Here is a 21242-nt window from a genome sequence, read left to right as displayed (position 1 = left end):
AATTAGCCAGGCGTGGTGGCGCGCGCCTGCCATCCCAGCTACTCAGAGGGTGGAGGTGGAGGTCGCAGTGAGCTGAGATGACGCCATTGCACTCCAGCTTAGGTGACTGAGACTGTCTCAAAAAAAAAGAAAAAAGAAAACTAAAAATAAAATGTTACCGGAGCTGCTTTTCTTTCTTGGAGGTTCTAGGAGGGAGAATCTGTTTCCTTTCTCAGCTTCTAGAGACTGCCCAAACTCTGGTTTATTGCTCCCTTGCATCTTCAAAAGCTGTGATACTATAGTTTCCCCCCTGTTTCTGTGGGGTTTAAGTTCCACCACCCTCAGTGGATGCCTGAAACCACAATACCAAACCCTATATATACTGTTTTTTCGGTACATGTGTACCTGTGATGAAGTTAGATTTATGAATTAGGCACCATAAAAGATTAACAACTAATAGAGCAATCATAACAGTATACTGTAATAAAAGTTATGTGAGTGTGGTCGGTCTCTTTTTCTGGAAATACCTTATTGTCCTGTACTCACCTGTTTTTAAACCATGGTTGACCATGGGGTAACAAACCCTGAAATCCTGCAAAGGGAAACCTTGGATAAGTGGAGACTACTGTAGGCTTTCTCAAATTGCATTACTGTTTATTCTGCATCCCTCTTATTCTTTTTCTTTTCTTTTTCTTTTTATTTTTTGTAGTAGAGACAAGATCTCACTATGTTGTCCAGGCTGGTCTTGAACTCCTGAACCTTCCTGTCTTGGTCTCCCAAAGGGCTTGGGTGCCCTGCCACCCCTCTCCTACTTTTAAGGCCCCTTGTGATTACATTGACTCCACCCAGATAACTTCCTTATCTCCAGTTTGGCTAATTAGCAACCTTAATTCCCTCTGCAATTTTAATTGTCCTTTGCCACATAATCTAATTTATTCACAGGTTGAGGGGATTAGTACCTTGTTATCTTTGGAGACAGCCATTATTCTGCCTACCACAGGGGCTATGAGAAATGAGGTCAGTGTAGAAAGGGTAGGACAGGTGTCAGCCATTAAGGAACCAAGCAGTGTGACAGGCATTATGTCAGTCTCTTTACTCCAGACATTCCCAGAATTGAAGACAGGAGAGAGAATTATTTTTCTTCCTCTCTAGTGTGGGGTGGTTCTTTTTGGTGTATGTCAAATCATGTAAATTTTGCCCTGGTCAAGCAAACTCTTGGCTTTCTAGAGGTCTATGAAGGCTAGTCAGACCCTCCAACTTTCTATACAATTGCTAGGTTTAAGTCAGGACTAGAGACTATAGCAACCTTTTTTTTTTTTTTTTTTTTTTTTTTTTTTTTGCGACAGGATCTCACTGTGTCACCTGGGCTGGAGTGCAGTGGTGCCATCTCGACTCACTGCAACCTCTGCCCTCCCGGGTTCAAGCAATTCTTGTGCCTCAGCCCTCCCAAGTAGCTGGGACTACAGGCACACGCCACCACACCGGGCTAATATTTTGTATTTTTATTAGAGAAGGGGTTTCACCATGTTGGCCAGGCTGGTCTCGAACTCCTGACCTCCAGTGATCAGCCCCTACTCAGTCTCCCAAAGTTCTGGGATGACAGGTGTGAGCCACCATGCCCAGCCAGGACTAGATCAATGTCTGAAATGGTTGATCTAAGGATGTTAGCCTAGGCATTCACCCGCTGACGTTTTGCTTTTTGGCAGTGACAGAAACTACATTAAGTCCTGCATCCATGGTTCTGATACAATCAAGTCTCTTGACCACCAGGACTCAGCACTGAGACCTGCCTCTTTTTATTTCTACAATACATGAAACTACTGTTGACTTTTGTCTTGAAAACATCACCTAAATTCGTTAGCAGCAATTCAAGGGAGAATTTTCTATACATTCATATCTATGATAAAGTTTAATTTATGAATTAGCACAGTAAGATTAACAACTAATAATAAGGCCAGGTGCAGTGGCTCATGCCTGTAATCCCAGCACTTTGGGAGGTTGAGGCAGGCAGATCACCTGAAGTCGGGAGTTCAAGACTAGCCTAGCAAAAAAAAACAAAAAACAAAACAACAATAATAAAATAGAGCACATTTAAGACTTTTAGTCCTGTGTTATTCATTCCGATTTGAGGTCTATACTTTCAATTTTGTACCTCCTGGCTATATTTTATGTAATAAAGAACATCCTGGTTACACTCACCCTTCCCCCAACTCACTTCCTTTGCATTCTAAGGCTGTACTACGCAAATTTCTGTTATCAAGAAACAATTTTTTTTTTTTTTTTTTTGAGACGGAGTTTTGCTCTTGTTGCCCAGGCTGGAGTGCAATGGTGCGATCTCAGCTCACCACGACCTCCACCTCCCGGGTTCAAGCGATTCTCCTGCCTCAGCCTCCCAAGTAGCTGGGATTACAGGCATGTGCCACCATGCCTGGCTAATTTTGTATTTTTATTAGAGATGGAGTTTTTCCATGTTGGTCAGACTGGTCTTGAACTCCGTACCTCAGGTGATCTGCCTGCCTCGGCCTCCCAAAGTGCTGGGATTACAGATGTGAGCCACCATACCAGGCCGTCAGAAAACAATTTAAACTAGACAGCCTGGCATGGTGGCTCACACTTGTAATCCCAGCACTCTTGGAGGCCAAGGTTGGAGGATCACTTGAGCTCAGGACAGCCTGGGCAACTTAGGGAGACCCCATCTCTACAAATAATAAAAAAAAATATGGTTCACGCCTGTAATCCTAGCACTTTGGGAGGCTAAGATGGGAAGATTGCTTAAACCCAGGAGTTAGAGACCAGCCTGGACAATGTAGTGAAACCCTGTCTCTACAAAAAAAAATTTTTTTTTTTTTTAAAAAGCTGAACAGATTGGCCCAGGCCTGTATTCCCAGCTACTCAGGAGGCTGAGGTGGGAGGATTGCTTGAGTCTAGGAGTTTGAGGCTGCTGTGAGCTATGATTGCACCATTGCACTCCAGTCAGGGCAACAGAGTGAGACTCTGTTTCAAAACAAAACAAAACAAAAACTTCTAGAAGGAAGTTTAAATTTCAATGCTAAGTTTTCCACTTCAAGTGAACACTTTTTTCCCATCGGCTTTGAAATCTCAGGTTATTGTGAGAAAGGAGCATACTTAAGGTGGAGCATTGGAGAGGAGACTGGTGGTTTGAGAGACCTGTTATTAAAGTACCTTCCTGATCAAGTTGAACAACAACAACAAAAAATTGGCAATCTTTATGACAGTGTCAATCAAATTGTGGGCCTGAGGTGGGATGCATCACTTGAAAGCCATACTTTTGAAATACATATTTAAGAACTCTTACCTAGAGTATGATGGTGGTTACCAGAGGGAGGCTGGGAGTTGCGGGGAAGGGAAGGGTGCTGGTCAAAGGATACAAAGTCATAGACAGAAGGAATAAATTATAGGTATTGAAGGTGATGTATATGTTAATTTCAGTGAATCATTCCACACTGCATACATATAAAGTTACTGAATATCCCATAATTATATATGATTATAATTGGTCAAAATAAATAAAAATTTTAAAACTCTTCAATTTTATAAAACTCTTACCTAATATTAATTTTTAATATCATATGAGGACTTTTTTTTTTTTTTAAGAGTCTAGGCTAGAGTTACTTACTACAACCTCGAACTTCTGGGCCAAAGCAGCTCTCCTGCCTCAGACTCCCATCCCGAGCAGCTGGGACTACAGATGTGCACAACCACGACCAGATAATTTTTACATATTTTGTAGAGACAGGGTCTTGCTGTGTTGCTCAGGTTGGTCTCAAACTCCTGGTCTCAAGTGATCTTCCTCAGACTCCCAAAGTGCTGGGATTACAGGCATGAGCCACCTCGTCCAGCCAGGATTTTAAAATACTGTTTTAACCTTGGAGATACCAGAATTGGATTACTCATTATCCTTGGTTCCTAATAGCATTGGTGCATGCATGTTCTGCTTTTATTTACATATTAGCTCTTTACCTTTAACAATATAGTAGCCCTGATAAGCCCAACTCCTACATTGTAGGAGATCCATGATCTCCTCCTCAATCCCATCCCATCCCCAAGCTTCCCCTTATGTGAGATAACCATCATTCTGAATTTCATATTCATCATTCTTTGATTTTTGTGTTGTAAAATTTTAATGACTTCATGTGTACCCTTAAATGTAAGTGTGTGTTTATTTTGAACTTTTAGAAAAGGTGTCATATTATATATAATCCTTTGGGATTTACAGTTTTTCCTTACTATTATTATGATTTCTCTATATTGTGGGTCACTGAAGTTCATTCTTTTTGAATGCCATGTAATATTATAAGAAATATCACAGTTTATTCATCCAGTATCCTGTTGCTAGTTATGCAGAGCAGATCGCTTTCAGGTTCTTGTGAACTATGAAGGAGTAAATAAAGACCAACCAGGTAATTTTCTTAAAATAAATATAATAAAAAATCAAAAATATTAAATATTAAATAGTAATGTTTAAGGTGGAAGTATAAATTTCCCTGTAATCATATTCTCAGAGATAACCAGTGTTAAAGTTTGGGATATCTCTTGACTGTCTTCTTTAAAATATAATGTATACCTGTATACACATATTGTATACATATACTATATACACATTAACTTTTTAAAAACACAAATGAGATCTGTAACTTGCTGTTTCCATAGCAATATATCATGGATATCATTACTTGTCAATATGTAGAGATGTACTTTATCCTTTTTAACAGTTCTTTAGTGTTTCACTGTCGACATGTCAATATTTATTCCCTAAACCTCAATTTTGGTTATTTTCAATTTTCTACTATTGTAAACAATGTTATAATGCAGATTCTTGTGCATACATCTTTGGGTATTTGCTTCATTATTTCCTTAAGATAATTTCCTAGAACTGGAATTGCTGTGTTGAAGGATATGAAGTTTTATTTTTATCTGTCTTCAACTTTATTTATTTATTGCTGTATATTGCCAGATTGCCCACCAAATATTAATTAATAATTTACAATCTTGGCATCATAGTATAGTTCTATGAACAGGGAATACCTAGTCCAACCTGAAGTTCAAGAGCGACTTCTTGGAGGAGGTGACCCTGGGTCTGAGTCATGGTGAGAATTTATCAAGCCTTCAAAAGAGCAGATAAATAATCCACAAGGACCCCGGATCAGAGAGTGCTCTGAGCTGGGTTGCCCCACTGTGCTTGTATCTGCACGCTCCAACACTAGGCATCATTGACATATTAAAGCTTAGCCAAATAAAATTGTTCTTTGTCATTCTGTTTTCAACTTTTACTTATTCATTAGGATGATTTCATAATCCATTTCCTGGTTTAGAGGAAACAGGAACAATGGCTACTGAGAGTACTCCCTCAGAGATCATAGAAAGAGAACGAAAAAAGTTGCTTGAAATCCTCCAACATGATCCTGATTCTATCTTAGACACGTTAACTTCTCGGAGGCTGATTTCTGAGGAAGAGTATGAGACTCTGGAGAATGTTACAGATCTCCTGAAGAAGAGTCGGAAGCTGTTAATTTTGGTACAGAAAAAGGGAGAGGCGACCTGTCAGCATTTTCTCAAGTGTTTATTTAGTACTTTTCCACAGTCCGCTGCCATTTGCGGCTTAAGGCATGGTAAGTTGACTTTGTACACTTTCTGGGGTGAGAGGGAGTGGGCAGACTTTCTGAAAAAGAAAGAAAAAAAAGAAAGAAAATTGTTGCCTTTTATTTTTGTTAGTCTTTTTCCAGAGATAATTTTCACTGAAATATGAAATAGGGAAAAACTGGAATTTAAAAAGTTTCTGAAATTTAGCATCTTATTGGTTTACGGAATCGATAATTTGTTTTTCAGACTGTACTCAAAACTTGCAGTTGTTTTAATGCTAACGTAAACTGCTCATTATACTGACCGTAACATGCTGAACTCTCACAGTTGGAAGGAAAATACTGTTAATAATAACACAATCCAGGGTTTGTTTTTCAAGTAGGTGAATTCGTGGATATTTACAGTGCCAAGACCACAAGCTGTATCTTTCACTTAGTATAGCCATTTTGAAAATACAAGGAAAATAATGTTTAACACATAGATGGCAGATCAGTAGTTTCATTTTTTTGGTGGTAAGAATGCCAGCAGCAGCTGTTTTCCGGAGCAGTTCCAGTGCTAATTCTTAAATGGTTCAAAGATAACTAGTAGTGCACGAAAAAGCAATTCTTCCAGTTGCTTAGCAATTCTGTAAATTACTACTAGCTCTAGGTGTAGCTCCTTTGCTAGGAATCTAAAAAAACATTCAAAATTATTTTAAGGGATGTTAGAGGTAGAGGCTCAGTTAAAAAGGTGAATGTTCATGATACCTAATTTAGGACAATATTTATATGCTGAGAAACTTTTTTTTATTATTTCTAAAGCACACTGTTCCAAATTAGAGCCATTTGTTTACTGATTAGAAAGTATTTGTGATCAGATTTCATTAGCAGTGGCCCCAGGAGACGTGAGTCTGTTGTGAGTCACAGTAAGTCCACAAGTAAACACTGTTCATATGATTCAAATTTTTTGTTTTACTCACTTACCCTGAAAGGTTGCTGGGAAGGACTCAAACTTTAAGCAAGACAGTGGTGTGATCTGATTTTTTATTTTTTAGTGGAAAAAAGAAAGTTCTGAAAGTTGATATGTTGACATGCAAGTTATATAGGAGGTGTTAGGTATTTCTGTCCTCCAGTGAAATAAAAGGCAGCTGGGCAATCCCAGCACTTTGGGAGGCCGGGACAGGTGGATCACCTGAGGTCAGGAGTTTGAGACCAGCCTGATCAACAAAGTGAAACCCCGTCTCTACTAAAAATACAAAAATTAGCTGGGCATGATGGTGCATGCCTGTAATCCCAGCTACTTGGGAGACTGAGGCAGGAGAATCACCTAAACCCAGGAGGTGGACGTTGCAGTGAGCCGAGATCGTGCCATTGCACTCCAGCCTGGGCAACAAGAGCGAAACTCTGTCTCAAAAAAAAAAAAAAAAGAAGAGGAATGATGCTTTGAAGCCTCAGGAACTCCAGCTATTATACAGTTTCTTTTTCTTAATTGGGAAAAATAATTATTTTTCTTTTCTTTGCAGAAGTTTTAAAATATGAGAATATGGTACCTCCTCAATCTATGGAGGCAAGCAAGAATTCAGAAGATGCTTTTTCTCCTGGAATAAAACAGCCTGAGACCCCTGAGATCACAGTGTTCTTCAGTGAGAAGGAACACTTGGATTTGGAAACCTCTGAGTTTTTCAGGGACAAGAAAACTAGTTATAGGGAAACAGCTTTGTCTGCCAGGAAGAATGAGAAGGAATATGACACGCCAGAAGTCACATTATCATATTCAGTTGAGAAAGTTGGATATGAAGTTCCAGCAACTGTTACATATATAAAGGATGGACAGAGATATGAGGAACTAGATGATTCTTTATACTTAGGAAAAGAGGAATATCTAGGATCTGTTGACTTCCCTCAAGATGCAGAAGCCACTGTGGAAGAGGAGGTTTATGATGACCCAGAGCACGTTGGATATGATGAAGAGGACTTTGAGATTTCAGAAACCACAGAGTTCTCCGGTGAAGAACCAAGTTATGAGGAATCAGAAACCAACCTTTCATTGGAGGAGGAACAGGAGAAAAGTATAGAAGGTATGGAAATACGTTGCATAGTTAGTTAGGCAACAACTTAATAAGTTAATAAGCTTGCCATGACGTAATGGGGATAGGAGGATGACAAAGGCACAGATGTCAGCAGAAAATCAACTACCGAGAAATTCCTTGTGCCTCTCTGATCTGGAATCTCCTTGAGGTAGGTGTTGACTTAAAGGAGCTCCCAGGACCTACGAAATGATGGACAGCATACACAAAAGTAAATATTGATTGTCAGTTTGTAAATTTCTGTAGTTCGTATAAGGAGCTGCCAATCATTAATTTCCCATAATACGTACAAGGAGTTGCTAATCATTAATTTCAGGCTAACCTATTCCTCAGGTTAAATCACTTTGGTTATTTTAGTGCCTTTGTGACCAGAGAGATGTGGGGATTATGAGTTTGACTATTTAAGTGAAAACAGTCAGTAAATGACTAAGATCCCAAAATGTTGTTACTTGGCTTGATCCAGTCCACATAATGCCATCTTGATGAGAATTATATTTGTATCTTGAATCTGAATATTTTCTTATTTAAAAAAGAATGTCTTTGAGACACAGTCTCACTCAGGCTGGAGTGCAGTGGCACGATCACGACTCACCACAGCCTCTAACTCCCAGGCTCAGGTGATCCTCCCACCTCAGCCTCCTGAGTAGCTAGCATTACAGGTACCCGTCACAATGCCTGGCTAATTTTGTATTTTGTAAAGATGAGATTTTGCCATGTTGCTCAAGCTGGTCTCGATCTCCTGGACTCAAGTGATCGGCCCAGCTTGGCCACCCAAAATGCCGGGATTACAGGTGTGAGGCACTGCACCTGGCCAAATCTGAATATTTCTTAATGAAAATTCAAAATGAGAAGTGTTTCATTGGAGTGATATTGCCTGGGAAAATAAACATCACTAAGTTCTGAGTAGAGGATGAACTACCATCTCACATTCATTTCAAATCTTGGGGACTCGTCATCCACTTATGGGTAGGAAGAGAGTCATTTCTTCCTCATCACACCTTATATTCATTTGTGAGGGATGCTGTAACAAAATACGACAAAATTGGTGCTTAAACAATAAACACAAATTTCTTGTGGAGGCTAGAAATCTGAAATCAAAGTACTGACAGGGTTGATTCCTTCTTCTTTTTTTTTTTTTTTTGAGACAGAGCGAGACTCTGTCACCCAGGCTGGAGTGCAATGGTGCAACCTTGCTCACTGTACCCTCTGCCTCCCGGGTTCAAGCGATTCACCTGCCTCAGCTCCCCAAGTAGCTGGGATTGCAGGTGCGTGCCACCACACCTGGCTAATATTTGTAGTTTTAGTAGAGACGGGGTTTCACCATGTTGGCCAGGCTGGTCTCAAACTCCTAACCTCAAGTAATCCACCCACCTTGGCCTCCCAAAATGCTGGGATTACAGGCATGAGCTGCCGCGCCTGGACAAGGGTTGGTTCCTTCTGAAGGATGTGATCTGAAGGATCCTAGCTTTCCTGGTGGTTTGCTGGAAATCGTTGACACTCTTTGGCTTGTGCAAGCATCCCTCTGATATGTCTTTACCTTCAAATAGCCTGATCCCTGAGTGTGCATCCCTTTGGCCAAAATAAAAGACACGAGTCATACTGGATTAGGGCCCACCCTAATAACATTATTAAAACTAATTACCTCTGCAGTGGCCCTATTTCCAAATAACATCACATTCTGAAGTACTGGGGGTTAGGATTTCAACATACGAATTTTGTGAGGGACATAATTCCACCCACGCCTCTTACCCCACCCCCAAATAACTTCTTAATACATGATTATTTTGGGGCCCCATTCTTAATTTTTATTTATTTATTTTAGTTGGCGTAGAGGGTTAAATTAATTAATTAATTCATTGCATAGTGTCGTCATTATTCTGCAAAAATCCCGTTTATCTATTCTGTTTTTTTCTCCATTTCCCATTTACTTTCTTCCATAGGTAACATTCTAATATTGCAGTGTGTCTCTTACATATTGTTTTATTTTCATGAAAAATTTTTTTCTGTATCAGGTCCTGACTGGATTTCACCAGGCTGCCCAGGCTGGTCTTGAACTCTTGGCCTCAATAATGCTACATAACAAATCATCTCAAAATTCAGTCACTTCAAACACTGAGAGTTTATTATTGTTCACATGTCTGTGGTTGGCTAGGCAGTTCTCTGGTCTTCCCTGGGTTCACTCATGCATGTGTGATGAGGTAGTTGAAGGCTGGTCTCTCATCTTCTAGCAGGCTACTCTGGGCTTGTTCTCAGAATAGATACAGAGTATATATATATATATATATATATATATATATTTTTTTTTTTTTGAGATGGAGGCTCATTCTGTTGCCCAGGCTGGAGTGCAGTGGCATGATCTTGGCTCACTGCAACCTCTGCCTACCAGGTTCAAGCGATTCTCCTGTCTCAGCCTCCTGAGTAGCAGGGATTACAGGTGCCCACTACCATGCCTGGCTAATTTTTGTATATTTAGTAGAGATGGGGTTTCACCATGTTGGCCAGGCTGGTCTTGAACTCTTGACCTCAGGTGATCTGCCCATCTCGGTCTCCCAAAGTGCTGGAATTATGGGCATGAGCCACTGCACATGGCCAAATATATTCTTATGACGAGGGTAAAGGAGAGAGAAGGGGAGAGAGAGCAAGGTGGAGGGAGGGAGACAGAGAAGTACTGAAGGCTTTTTGAGTCTTAGCTTGAGAACGATCATCATGCCATCTGTATTAGTTTCCTAGGGCTGCTGTAACAAAGTACCACAAATGATTGGCTTTAGAACAACAAAAGTTTATTGTCTCACAGTTCAGAAGGCCAGAAGCCTAATGTCAAGGTATCAGCAGGATCATGCTCCCTCCGGAGGTGCTAGGAAAGGATTTGTCTCAGGCTTCTTGCCTAGCTCCTGGTAGCTTCGTGCATTCCTTGACTTATAGATGACCATTTTCTCCCTGTGTCTCTTCACATCATCTATCCTCTGTGCATGCCTCTGTGTCTAAATTTTTATTTTTTATTAAGACACCAATTATATTGATTTAGGCCCCCCCACCCCCAAGACCTTATTTTAACTTAATTACCTCTGTAAAGATATATATGCTGTTTATAAAAGTACGCCACATTCTGCAGTACTGGGGGACTTCATATCTTTTTGAGGGGGACAAAATTCAACCCATGACACCATTACTTCTGCCACATTCTGTTGACCAAAGCAAGTCTAAAAGCCAACCCAGGTTTAGGGTTGGGGGAAAACAAGTTCTACTTCTTGCAAAGTAAGATAGCAAAGAACCCATAACACCATTACTTCTGCCACATTCTGTTGACCAAAGCAAGTCTCAAAGCCAAATCAGGTTTAGGGTTGGGGGAAAACAAATTCTACTTCTTGCAAAGTGAGATAGCAAAGACGATGGATACCAGAAAGCCATTAATTGGGGACATTACAATCAATCAAACATCTTTAGCAAAACAGATCAAGAGAAGTCTTAATAATAATGTAGTTATGATCTGTAATGTAAGTCTAATGGCCGCCCATCCACTCTAGTTGACTGGAGGCATGTGGCTATTCTTTGTTTCTTTCTCAAGTAATATTTGTCTGTGCAGCTGAGAACTGAAAAAAAAAGTTCTAACTCAAAGGGAGGTCTTCATGCTTTTCGTCATGCAAAATTTTATGTAAAAAATGTCTCAGAAAGGCTTAAACTATTGCCTTGTGTGCTCTGCACTATAGAAGGTCAACTTGTATAGATAGTATCAATTGACTCTCTTCCCCCTCCAGCTTGTAATTGGGTTCAACCATTGGGTGGAACCAATATGTCTCCGTTTCCCTGTGGCCTTTCTTTTTTCCTGAAGATCCAGGTTTTCATTTTATATTATTTTCCTTTAGCCTGAAAAATTTATTTATTATTTCTCTTAGTACAAGTCTGCTGGTGGTAAATTCTCTTAGTTTTTGTTTATTGAAATATGTTTTTGTTTTGCCTTCATTCCAGAAGGTTGCTTTTGCTGGATATAGGATTTTACAACGTTTGCCTTTAACATGTTATGGATGCCATTTCTCTTTTTTTTTTTTTTTTTTTTTGAGACGGAGTCTCATTCTGTCACCCAGGCTGGAATGCGGTGGCACGATCTTGGCTCACTGCAAGCTCTGCCTCCCGGGTTCACGCCATTCTCCTGCCTCAGCCTCCCAAGTAGCTGGGAGTACAGGCGCCTGCCACCATGCCCAGCTACTTCTTTGTACTTTTTAGTAGAGATGGGGTTTCACCGTGTTAGCCAGGATGGTCTCGATCTCCTGACTTCGTGATCCACCCGCCTCAGCCTCCCAAAGTGCTGGGATTACAGGCATGAGCCACCGCGCCCAGCCCTCTCTGTCTTCTAGCTTCCATTGTTTCTGATGCCAAATCTTCAGTCATTTTATAAGTGCTATGTCATTTATCTCTGGTTGTTTTCAAGATTTTTTTCTTAATTTTTTTTTGAGCAGTTGACTCTGATGTATCTAGGTGTGATTTTTTTTTCTCTTAGTGTTTGCAGAGTTTCCTGAATCTATAAAAAAACTTTTAATGAAATTTGGAAACTTTTCAGCTGTTATTTACCAAGATTTTTTTCTTTCTCACTTTTTCTCTTCTCTCTTTCTGAGACTTCAAGTACCTGAATTTTAGAGTTTTAAAAGTATTGTTCTACAGGTTCCAGAGACTCTGCTCATTTTTCTTTAATATTTTTTCTCTCTGTTCTTCAGGTTAGATATTTACTTTCTTCTGTCATCTCCAGTTTGTTGTTAGCCCAAGTAGTGATTTTAAACAAATTCGTGTATTGTGATTTTTAATTCCAGAATTTCCTGTTTAAAAGTAGTTTCTATTTTTTTTCCTGAGAAATCCTATTTAATCATTCATTGTGGACTTAATTTTCATTTTTTTTTTCGGGGGGGGGGACAGAGTCTTGCTCTGTTGCTCAGTCTACAGTGCAGTGGTGTGGCTCACTGCAGCCTCAACCTCCCAGTCTGAGGATCAAGCCATCCTCCCATCTCAGCCTCTCAGGTAGCTAGGGCTACAGGCACAGAAAATCATGGCTGGTTAATTTTGTATTTTTTTGTAGAGATAGGGTTTTCACAATGTTGCCCAGGCTGGTTTTGAATTTCTGGGTTGAAATGTTCCTCCTGCCTCAGCCTCCCATGGTTTTGGAATTACAGGCATGAGCCACTGTGCCTGACTGTAAAATTCTTATATGCCAAATCTAACATCTGGGTCATTTTGGAGTCAGTGTCCATTGAGTATGAGTTACATTTCCTACTTCTTCCTATATCTGTTACCTTTGGATTGTGTTCTATCCATTGTATATAATAGGTCATACTCTAGATTGTTATATTTCTCCCAAGAGTCTGAATATTATTTTGGTCTGTTTTTGTCTCCAATTAACCTGACTACACTTAAATTAAAAATTTAGACTCCTTTTCCATGGGTGGCAGCTGAAATCTCTGTTTATTTCTTTTTGCCTTAGCTGAGTTATTTTTATGAATTTTTAATTTATAAAACAGATTAGTTTCCTGATACTTTTTTCACCTAGCTCTGTGCTTAATTAGATACATCTCTGTTTTGTGTGTACATCTACTCTGTTGCTTTGATCTGCTCCATAGTGACACTGTTATTACCTTGTGGACACACCTGGCTTGGATACTGTGGGTACTGATGTCTTTCTTTTTTTTGAGATGACAGGCTGGAGTGTAGGGGTACAATCTCAGCTCACTGCAACCCTGCAACCTCCATCTCCTGTTTTCAAGTGATTCTCCTGCCTCAGCCTCCCGAGTAGCTGGGACTACAGGCACCTGCCACCACACCTGGCTAATTTTCATATTTTTAATAGAGATGGGCTATCACTATGTTGGCCAGGCTGGTCTCAAACTCCTGACCTCAAGTGTTCTGTCCACCTCAGCCTCCCAAAGTGCTGGGATTATAGGTGTGAGCCACTGCGCCCAGCCATGGGTACCAATTTCTGGCTGAAGAAGTAGAGAATTGCTTTCCTAAGGGAAAGTATGAGACAGGAAAAAGCAGAACTTAAAAGCTGTCCTGCAACCTACTCTCTCACTGCTTCCTCTGTGAACTCTTCATGCTAGATTCAACTTCCCCCTCACCTTTTTGCCCCAACACATATACCAGTTCAAGCAACTTTGAGACTACTCAAAGGCTTCTTATAGTTACTTTTATTAATTCCTAAAATCCATGCTTTTCTCTTCTGTTGTTTCTTCAAGGCTATTTTTAAGGGTAATTTTACATTTTTACACTAGCTGGGCATTTGTCAGGAGTAGGAATCCAATCTGATCTTCTCTCTCTGTTATGCACTATCTCTGTATTTAAAAGAAGTAGGTAGGCCAGCCAGAGTGGCTCGTGCCTACAATCCCAACATTTTGGGAGGCTGAGGTGGGCAGATTAGTTGAGCCCAGGAGCTGAGACCAGCCTGGGCAAAATGGTGAAACCCTGTCTCTACAAAATAAAGAAATGAAAAGTTAGGTGGGGTTGATGGTGTGCACTTGTGGTCCCAGCTACTCTGAAGGCTGAGGCAGGAGGATCACCTGAGCCCAGGAAGTTGAGACTGCAGTGAGGTGAGATTGCACCACTGCACTCCAGCCTAGGTAACAGTACAAGACCCTGTCTCAAAAAAAAAAAAAAAAAAAAAAAGGTAGAAGATAGTTTGGAAAATGGGAGATCAGGAAAAATTAGGTATAGCATGTAAACTCTGAGAAAAACTTTGAAGGAAATAAAATCTTCAGTTCCTGTAAACTTCAGCAAGAGATAAATTTAAGAAAGAATCAGTATCGGCCAGGTGCGGTGACTCATGTCCGTAATCCCAGGACATTGGGAGGCCGAGGCAGGCGCATCAAGAGGTCAGGAGATCGAGACCATCCTAGCTAACATAGTGAAACCTCATCTCTATTAAAAATACAAAAAATTAGCCAGGTGTGGTGGCACCCGTAAATGGTCCCAGCTACTCAGGAGGCTGAGGCAGGAGAATCGCTTGAACCCAGGTGGTTCAGGGTTTCACCATTTTGCCCAGGCTGGTCTCAACGCTTGGGCTCAACTAATCTGCCCGCCTCAGCCTCCCAAAATGTTGGGATTGTAGGCATGAGCCACTCTGGCTGAGGTGGAGGTTTCAGTGAGCTGAGATCATGCCACTGCACTCCAGCCTGGGTGACAGAGCAAGACTCCGTCTCAAAAAAAAAAAGAAAAAGCCAGGCACAGTGGCTCCCACCTGTAATCCTAGCACTTGGGGAGGCTGAGGCGGGTGGATTGCCTGAGTTTAGGAGTTAGAGACCAGCCTGGGCAACATGGTGAACTGTCTCTACTAAAATACAAAAAAAAAAAAAAAAAAAAAAAAAAAATTAGCTGGGTGTGACGGCGGACACCTATAGTCCCAGCTACTTGGGAGGGTGAGACAGGAGATTCACTTGAACTTGAGAGGTGGAAGTTGCAGTGAGCCAAGATTGAGCCACTGCACTCCAGCCTGGCGACAGAGCGAGACTCCGTCTCAAAAGACAACAACAACAGCAACAACAACAACAAAAAACCAGTATCAACCTAGAGTATTTCTCATAGATGTATATATATATATATGTATATAATTTAACCTTAACAAGATTTTTTGCATTGCTGCATGTAAATGTTAGCACATTTTTTTAAAAATAAAAAACTAAATGATCATCCATAGGCAATTGTTAAATAGTTACATCCATCCAAACCATGGAGTACCATGAAATAGCTAAAGTGAGTTAGGTAGATCAGTATGTATGCTGACTTGAAATAATTTGCAAGTAATACCACTAAGTGAAAAGAAGCTGAAGAATTATTTGTTTCGTATAATATCATTTATGCAAAAAAAAAAAAAAAAAATAGCATGGGCTGGGTACGGTGGCTCACGCCTGTAGTCCCAGCATTTTGGGAGGCTGAGGCAGGTGGATTACTTGAGGTTAGGAGTTGGAGATCAGCCTGGCCAACATGTTGAAACTCCATCTCTACAAAAATTCAAAAATTAGCTGGGTGTGGTGGCGCACGTCTGTAATCCCAGCTACTCGGGAGGCTGAAGCTGGGAGAATTACTTGAACCTGAGAGGTGGATGTTGCAGTGAGCTGAGATCTTGCCACTGCACTCTAGCCTGGGTGACAGAGCCAGACTCCATCTCAAAAAAAAAAAAAAAAAAAAAAAAAAAAAAAAAAAAAAAAAAGCATCTACTAAGTAAAACTATTTATTTCTATATATGCATGCATACTTAGGTACTTGCATAGAAAAAGGATGGGAAGCAAATATACTGTACCACATTGATATCTCCCCTAAAAACGAAGATGACTTGCCAGAATGGTGAAAGGAGACTTCTACTTTATTTATATTGTTTCAGTTTTTTTGCAATGAAAGTGTAGATTAGACCAGGTGTAGGGGCTTATGTCTATAATCCCAGCACTTTGGGAGGCTGAGGCAGGCTAATCACTTGAGGCTAGGAGTTCAAGACCAGCCTAGCCAACATGGTGAAATCCCATCTCTACTAAAAATACAAAAATTAGCTGGGCATGGTGCCACACACCTGTAGTCCCAGCTACTCGGGAGGCTGAGACACAAGAATAGTTTGAACCCAGGAGGTGGAGGTTGCAGTGAGCTGGGATGGCTCCATTGCACTCCAGCCTGGGTGACAGTTTTCTTTCAAACTCTGTCTCAAAGCAAAAAATAATGCAGATTATTTGTTTAATTTTAAAAGTCACGCTGAGCACAGTGACTCATGCCTGTAATCCCAGCACTTCGGGAGGTTCATTTGAGACCAGGAGTTCAAGATCAGCATGGGCGATATAGCAAGGTCCCATCTCTATTAAAAAAATAAAAAGTAGCCAGGCATGGTGGTAGGTGACTGCAGTCTCAGTTACTTGGGACGCTGAGATGGTAGGACCCCTTGAGCCCAGGATGATGATCACGCCCCTGGATTCCAGCATAGATGACAGAGTGAGACTGTCTCAAAAAAAGAAGTCGATGGGGGAAATTGAGATTCTGAACATGGCATTCACTATTATCTTCTCTCCTACAGAAAGAAAAAAGTTGTTTAAAGACATCCTGTTATGTTTGAACATGGATAGAAGCAGAAAGATTCTGCCAGATTTTGTTACACAATTCTCCTTAGATCGAGGACGTAAGTGGACCCCGGAGAGTCCAGCAGACTTAGCCTGGAATTTCCTGATGAAAGTTCAGGCACTAGATGTGACGGCTAGGGATTCAATCCTCAGGCACAAGGTTCTGGATGAAGATAGCAAGGAGGATTTGCTGCCTGGAGTGGAGAATTTGGAAATTCGAGACATACAAACCATTAATCCCCTTGATGTCCTTTGTGCCGCCATGCTGTGTTCAGATAGCTCTTTGCAACGCCAAGTCATGTCAAACATGTATCAGTGCCAGTTTGCTCTTCCCCTGCTACTGCCAGATGCAGAAAACAACAAAAGTATCTTAATGCTGGGGGCCATGAAGGACATTGTGAAGAAGCAGTCCACACAGTTTTCAGGAGGGCCTACCGGGGAGACAGAAAAGTTTCTGACTCTCATGAAGATGCCTGTCATCTCTTTTGTGCGTCTAAGATACTGTAGCTTCTCTAAGTCCAGAATCCTCAACACACTTCTCAGCCCTGCCCAGTTGAAATCACACAAAATCTTTCTTCATCAAGATTTGCCTCTTTTGGTGCTTCCCCGGCAAATCTCTGATGGCCTGGTTGAGATAACGTGGTGTTTTCCTGATAACGATGATAGAAAGGAAAACCCCTGTTTTTTCCAAAAGCCTGTTGCTCTGGCTAATCTCCGTGGAAATCTAGAAAGCTTTTGGACTCAGTTTGGTTTTTTGATGGAAGTTTCTTCAGCTGTGTTTTTTTTCACTGACTGTCTAGGTGAGAAGGAATGGGACTTGCTAATGTTTTTAGGAGAAGCTGCCATTGAAAGATGCTACTTTGTTCTCAGTCCCCAAGCCAGAGAGAGTGAAGAGGCTCAAATTTTTCAGAGGATGCTGAACTTGAAGCCAGCACAGCTACTGTTTTGGGAAGGGGGAGATGCTGGGAACAGAAGGAAGAACATGGAGGGCCTTCAAGCTGCCCTCCAGGAAGTGATGTTCTCTTCTTCCCTCAGATGTGTGTCTGTGGAGGATATGGCCGTCCTGGCCAGGGAGCTGGGGATTCAGGTAGATGAAGACTTTGAAAACACTCAGAGAATTCAAGTTCCCTCAGGAGAAGACATGGCTGGAACAGCTGAAGATGAGGGTCAGCAAAGACGCAGTCAGCTAAAAAGCTCATCTAAAAGCCAAGCTCTAATGCCAATACAAGAGCCTGGAACTCAATGTGAGCTCAACCAGAATCTTCAGAAAGTCTATGGTACCCCAATATTCAGGCCTCTTCTAGAGAACTCCTGGCCCTTTCCAACCAGAATTGGAGGTAACTTTAACCATGTTTCCTTGAAAGCCCCCTGGGTTATGGGCCACCCCTTTGGGTCAGAGCAGAGACCTAAGTGGTTCTGTCCTTTGCCCTTTCAGAATGCAAGGGCCCGGGGCCAAGGTAAAAGTTTTGGTATTCAATCATTCCATCCCCAGGTATTTTATTCAGGTGAAAGATTCTTGAAATTTTCCAGAGTTGCTCGGGGAGGTCACTTGAATGGAACATTTGGGAGACCGCCAAGACCCATTTGTCAGCATGTACAGGCCTGCCCTGAGAGACCACAAACGATGGGAACTCTTGAAAGGTCTGGGACAGTAGTCTCCCAGGTAGGTCACTCCTATTCCCTGGGTTCACAGCCCGCAAGAGCAGTAAGGAAGCCATGGCCTCAGCAAGCTTGTACCAGGGGAACAGAATTAACTGAAGCAACTGGAAAACTGATAAGAACATCCCATATTGGAAAGCCTCATCCTCAGTCCTTTCAACCAGCAGGAACCACACAAAAACTAAGACCTGCTTCTCAGCAAGGAGCCCAGATGAAGATGCAGGTTAGGGCTTCAAATCCAGCTCTCCAAATAGGGTCCTATCCCATATCCAAGAGCTCTCAGTTCAAATCCGATCAGTCCAACCCATCCACAGTCAAACACTCCCAGTCTAAACCCTTCCATTCTGTGCCCTCTCAACCTAAACTCTCTCAGAAAAAATCCTGTCAGTCCCAGCCCTCCCAAACTAAACCTTCTCCATGTGAGCCCACTCAACCTAAGCCAAGCCAGCCCCAGCCTCCCAAGTCTAAGCCTTCTCAGCCTAGACCCACTCAACCTAAGTCATCCTCAACCAATCCTTCACAAGCTAAGGCACACCACTCAAAAGCAGGGCCAAAGAGGGGAGGGAAGCATTAAAGAACTAAGTCCAGAGATCTATAAAGCATATCCTTTACCCAGGCCATCCCAATCATATAGTAAGCAGAAGAGTTGCCATGAAGGTGAAAGACTACTGTCACTAGCATGTAAAACAAAGAAAGATATACATGACCGAATTGGATATCTTTTTTTCTTTGTTTGTTTGAGACAGAGTTTTGCTCTTGTTGCCCAGGCTGGAGTGTAATGGCACGATCTCGGCTCACTCCAACCTCCACCTCCCAGGTTAAAGCGATTCTCCTGCCTCAGCCTCTAGAGTAGCTGGAATTACAGGCATGAACCACCACACCCAGCTAATTTTGTATTTTTGGTAGAGGCAGGGTTTCTCCATGTTGGTCAGCCTGGTCTTGAACTCCCAACCTCAGGTGATCACCCACCTAGGCCTCTCAAAGTGTTGGGATTACAGGCGTGAGTAACCACTCCCAGCCCGAATTGGGTATCTTTAAGATATCTGTGAGAGTTGTATTCATAACCAAGAAGAAAAATATGAAAATAAGACTAGAATCAAGCAGTAGATAATTGAATCCAATCTTGAGTATTATTAGATAATGTATAGTTTGCACCCAGGGAATGGGGGTCTATGAGACAGCCCCACTTGGAGAAGAATGGGGTTAGGGTCTCTAATTGCAAAGTAACTGTAAAACAGGACGAAAGTTGCCTCTGTGTCTGAAAAAGTGTCTTAGTTGTTGGCTGCTCCAGAAATGTCTTTGTCAAAAGTTTCTGGTTCAATATCAGCCACTGAGCAGATAACCCTGCTTATTTGGTGTGGTTAAATCAACTAGCTTCTGCTAATAACCCCAATTTGCTTGAATGGTAAAACTCTCTCATTTGACCCTTATAGGTAGAAATAATGAATTAACAACCAATAAAATTAATTATTTGGCATTAACTTTGGGAAAGATCTATGTTTGTTTCATATTTGATACCATTTGGCTCTGTCTTCACCCAAGTCTTATCTCAAATTGTAATCCCCATGTGTTGAGGGAGGGACAAGGGACCAGGTGGGAGGTGATTGGATTATGGGGCAAGTTTCCTCCATGCTGTTCTTGTGATAGTGAGTGAGTTCTCATGAGATCTGATGGTTTATTTTTATTTTTTTGAGATGGAATCTCACTCTGTCACTGAGGCTGGAGTGCAGTGATGTGAACTTGGCTCATTGAAACCTCTGCCTCCCAAGTTCAAGCAATTTTCCTGCGTCATCCTCCCAAGTAGCTGGGATTACAGGTGCCTGCCACCACACTTAGCTAATTTTTGTATTTAGTAGAGATGTGGTTTCACCATGTTGGCCAGGCTGGTCTCAGACTCCTGATCGCAAGTGATTCACCTGCCTTGGCCTCCCATACTGCTGGGATCACAGGCGTGAGCCACCACGTCCAGCAGAGATCTGATGGTTTAAAAGTGTGCCACCTACCCCCTTGTTCTCTCTGTCTTCTATCGCCATGTAAGCTACCTTGCTTCCTCTTCACCTTTCATCATGATTGTAAGTTTCCTGAGGCCTCCCCAGCCATGCAGAACTGTGAGTCAATAACCTCTTTCCTTTATAAATCACCCAGTCTCAGGTAGTTCTTTCTTTTTTTTTAGACGGAGTCTCGCTCTGTCACCCAGGCTGGAGTGCCAGTGGCGTGATTTTGGCTCACTGCAACCTCCGTCTCCTGGGTTCAAGCGATTCTCCTGCTTCAGCCTGCCGAGTAACTGGGACTATAGGTGCCCACCACCACGCCCAGCTAATTTTTGTATTCTTAGTAGAGACAGGGTTTCACCATGTTGGCCAGGCTGGTCTTGAACTCCTGACCTTGTGATCTGCTTGCCTCAGTCTCCCAAAGTGTTGGGATTACAGGCATGAGCCACCACGCATGGCCTCAGGTAGTTCTTTATAGTGGTGTGAAAACAGGCTAATACAATATTTTAAATATTTGTAACAGTTAAGAAAATTGAACTTATTAGAGGGTCTGGTATTAATATACTAATACTTCATGATTAAAATTTAAAATGTTATTGAGTTTTCAATTTTAGAGTTGTAATTTGTTTAAGTTAAAAGATAAGTTTACAAAAGTTTACAAAAAACATTGAAATGTTAAAGAGAACTTAAGATTCACAGAATTTATATTTTTATTAGATTCATATTATTCTAAACATTTGGGTAAATTCTGCTTATTAGAGGCATTAAGGAAAAATAGTGTATTAAATTTAAAATATTTGTGTGACATTTAGTTAACTAGGTTTGTAAATGACATCAAGTATGGATAAAAGGACACTTTAAAAATGGGTGTTAAAA

At 41.3% G+C, this 21242-nt stretch overlaps 1 protein-coding gene across 1 annotated transcript; it reads left to right on the top strand.

Annotated features, from left to right (window-relative positions):
* The first annotated feature begins 1335 nt into the window (after nucleotides 1-1335).
* CARD6 (caspase recruitment domain family member 6) lies at nucleotides 1336-19856 on the top strand. Its single transcript, XM_007961471.3, has 3 exons — nucleotides 1336-5609; nucleotides 7082-7636; nucleotides 16674-19856. The coding sequence occupies exons 1-3, from the start codon at nucleotides 5327-5329 to the stop codon at nucleotides 18947-18949; spliced, it is 3114 nt and encodes a 1037-aa protein (XP_007959662.3). The 5' UTR covers nucleotides 1336-5326; the 3' UTR covers nucleotides 18950-19856.
* Nucleotides 19857-21242: the final 1386 nt, after the last annotated feature.

The sequence above is a fragment of the Chlorocebus sabaeus genome, chromosome 4, assembly GCF_047675955.1.
Source record: "Chlorocebus sabaeus isolate Y175 chromosome 4, mChlSab1.0.hap1, whole genome shotgun sequence".
In the NCBI taxonomy this organism is placed as follows: domain Eukaryota; kingdom Metazoa; phylum Chordata; class Mammalia; order Primates; family Cercopithecidae; genus Chlorocebus; species Chlorocebus sabaeus.
Note: the sequence above shows the minus strand (reverse complement) of the source record. Positions and strands in the feature narration are given on the sequence as shown.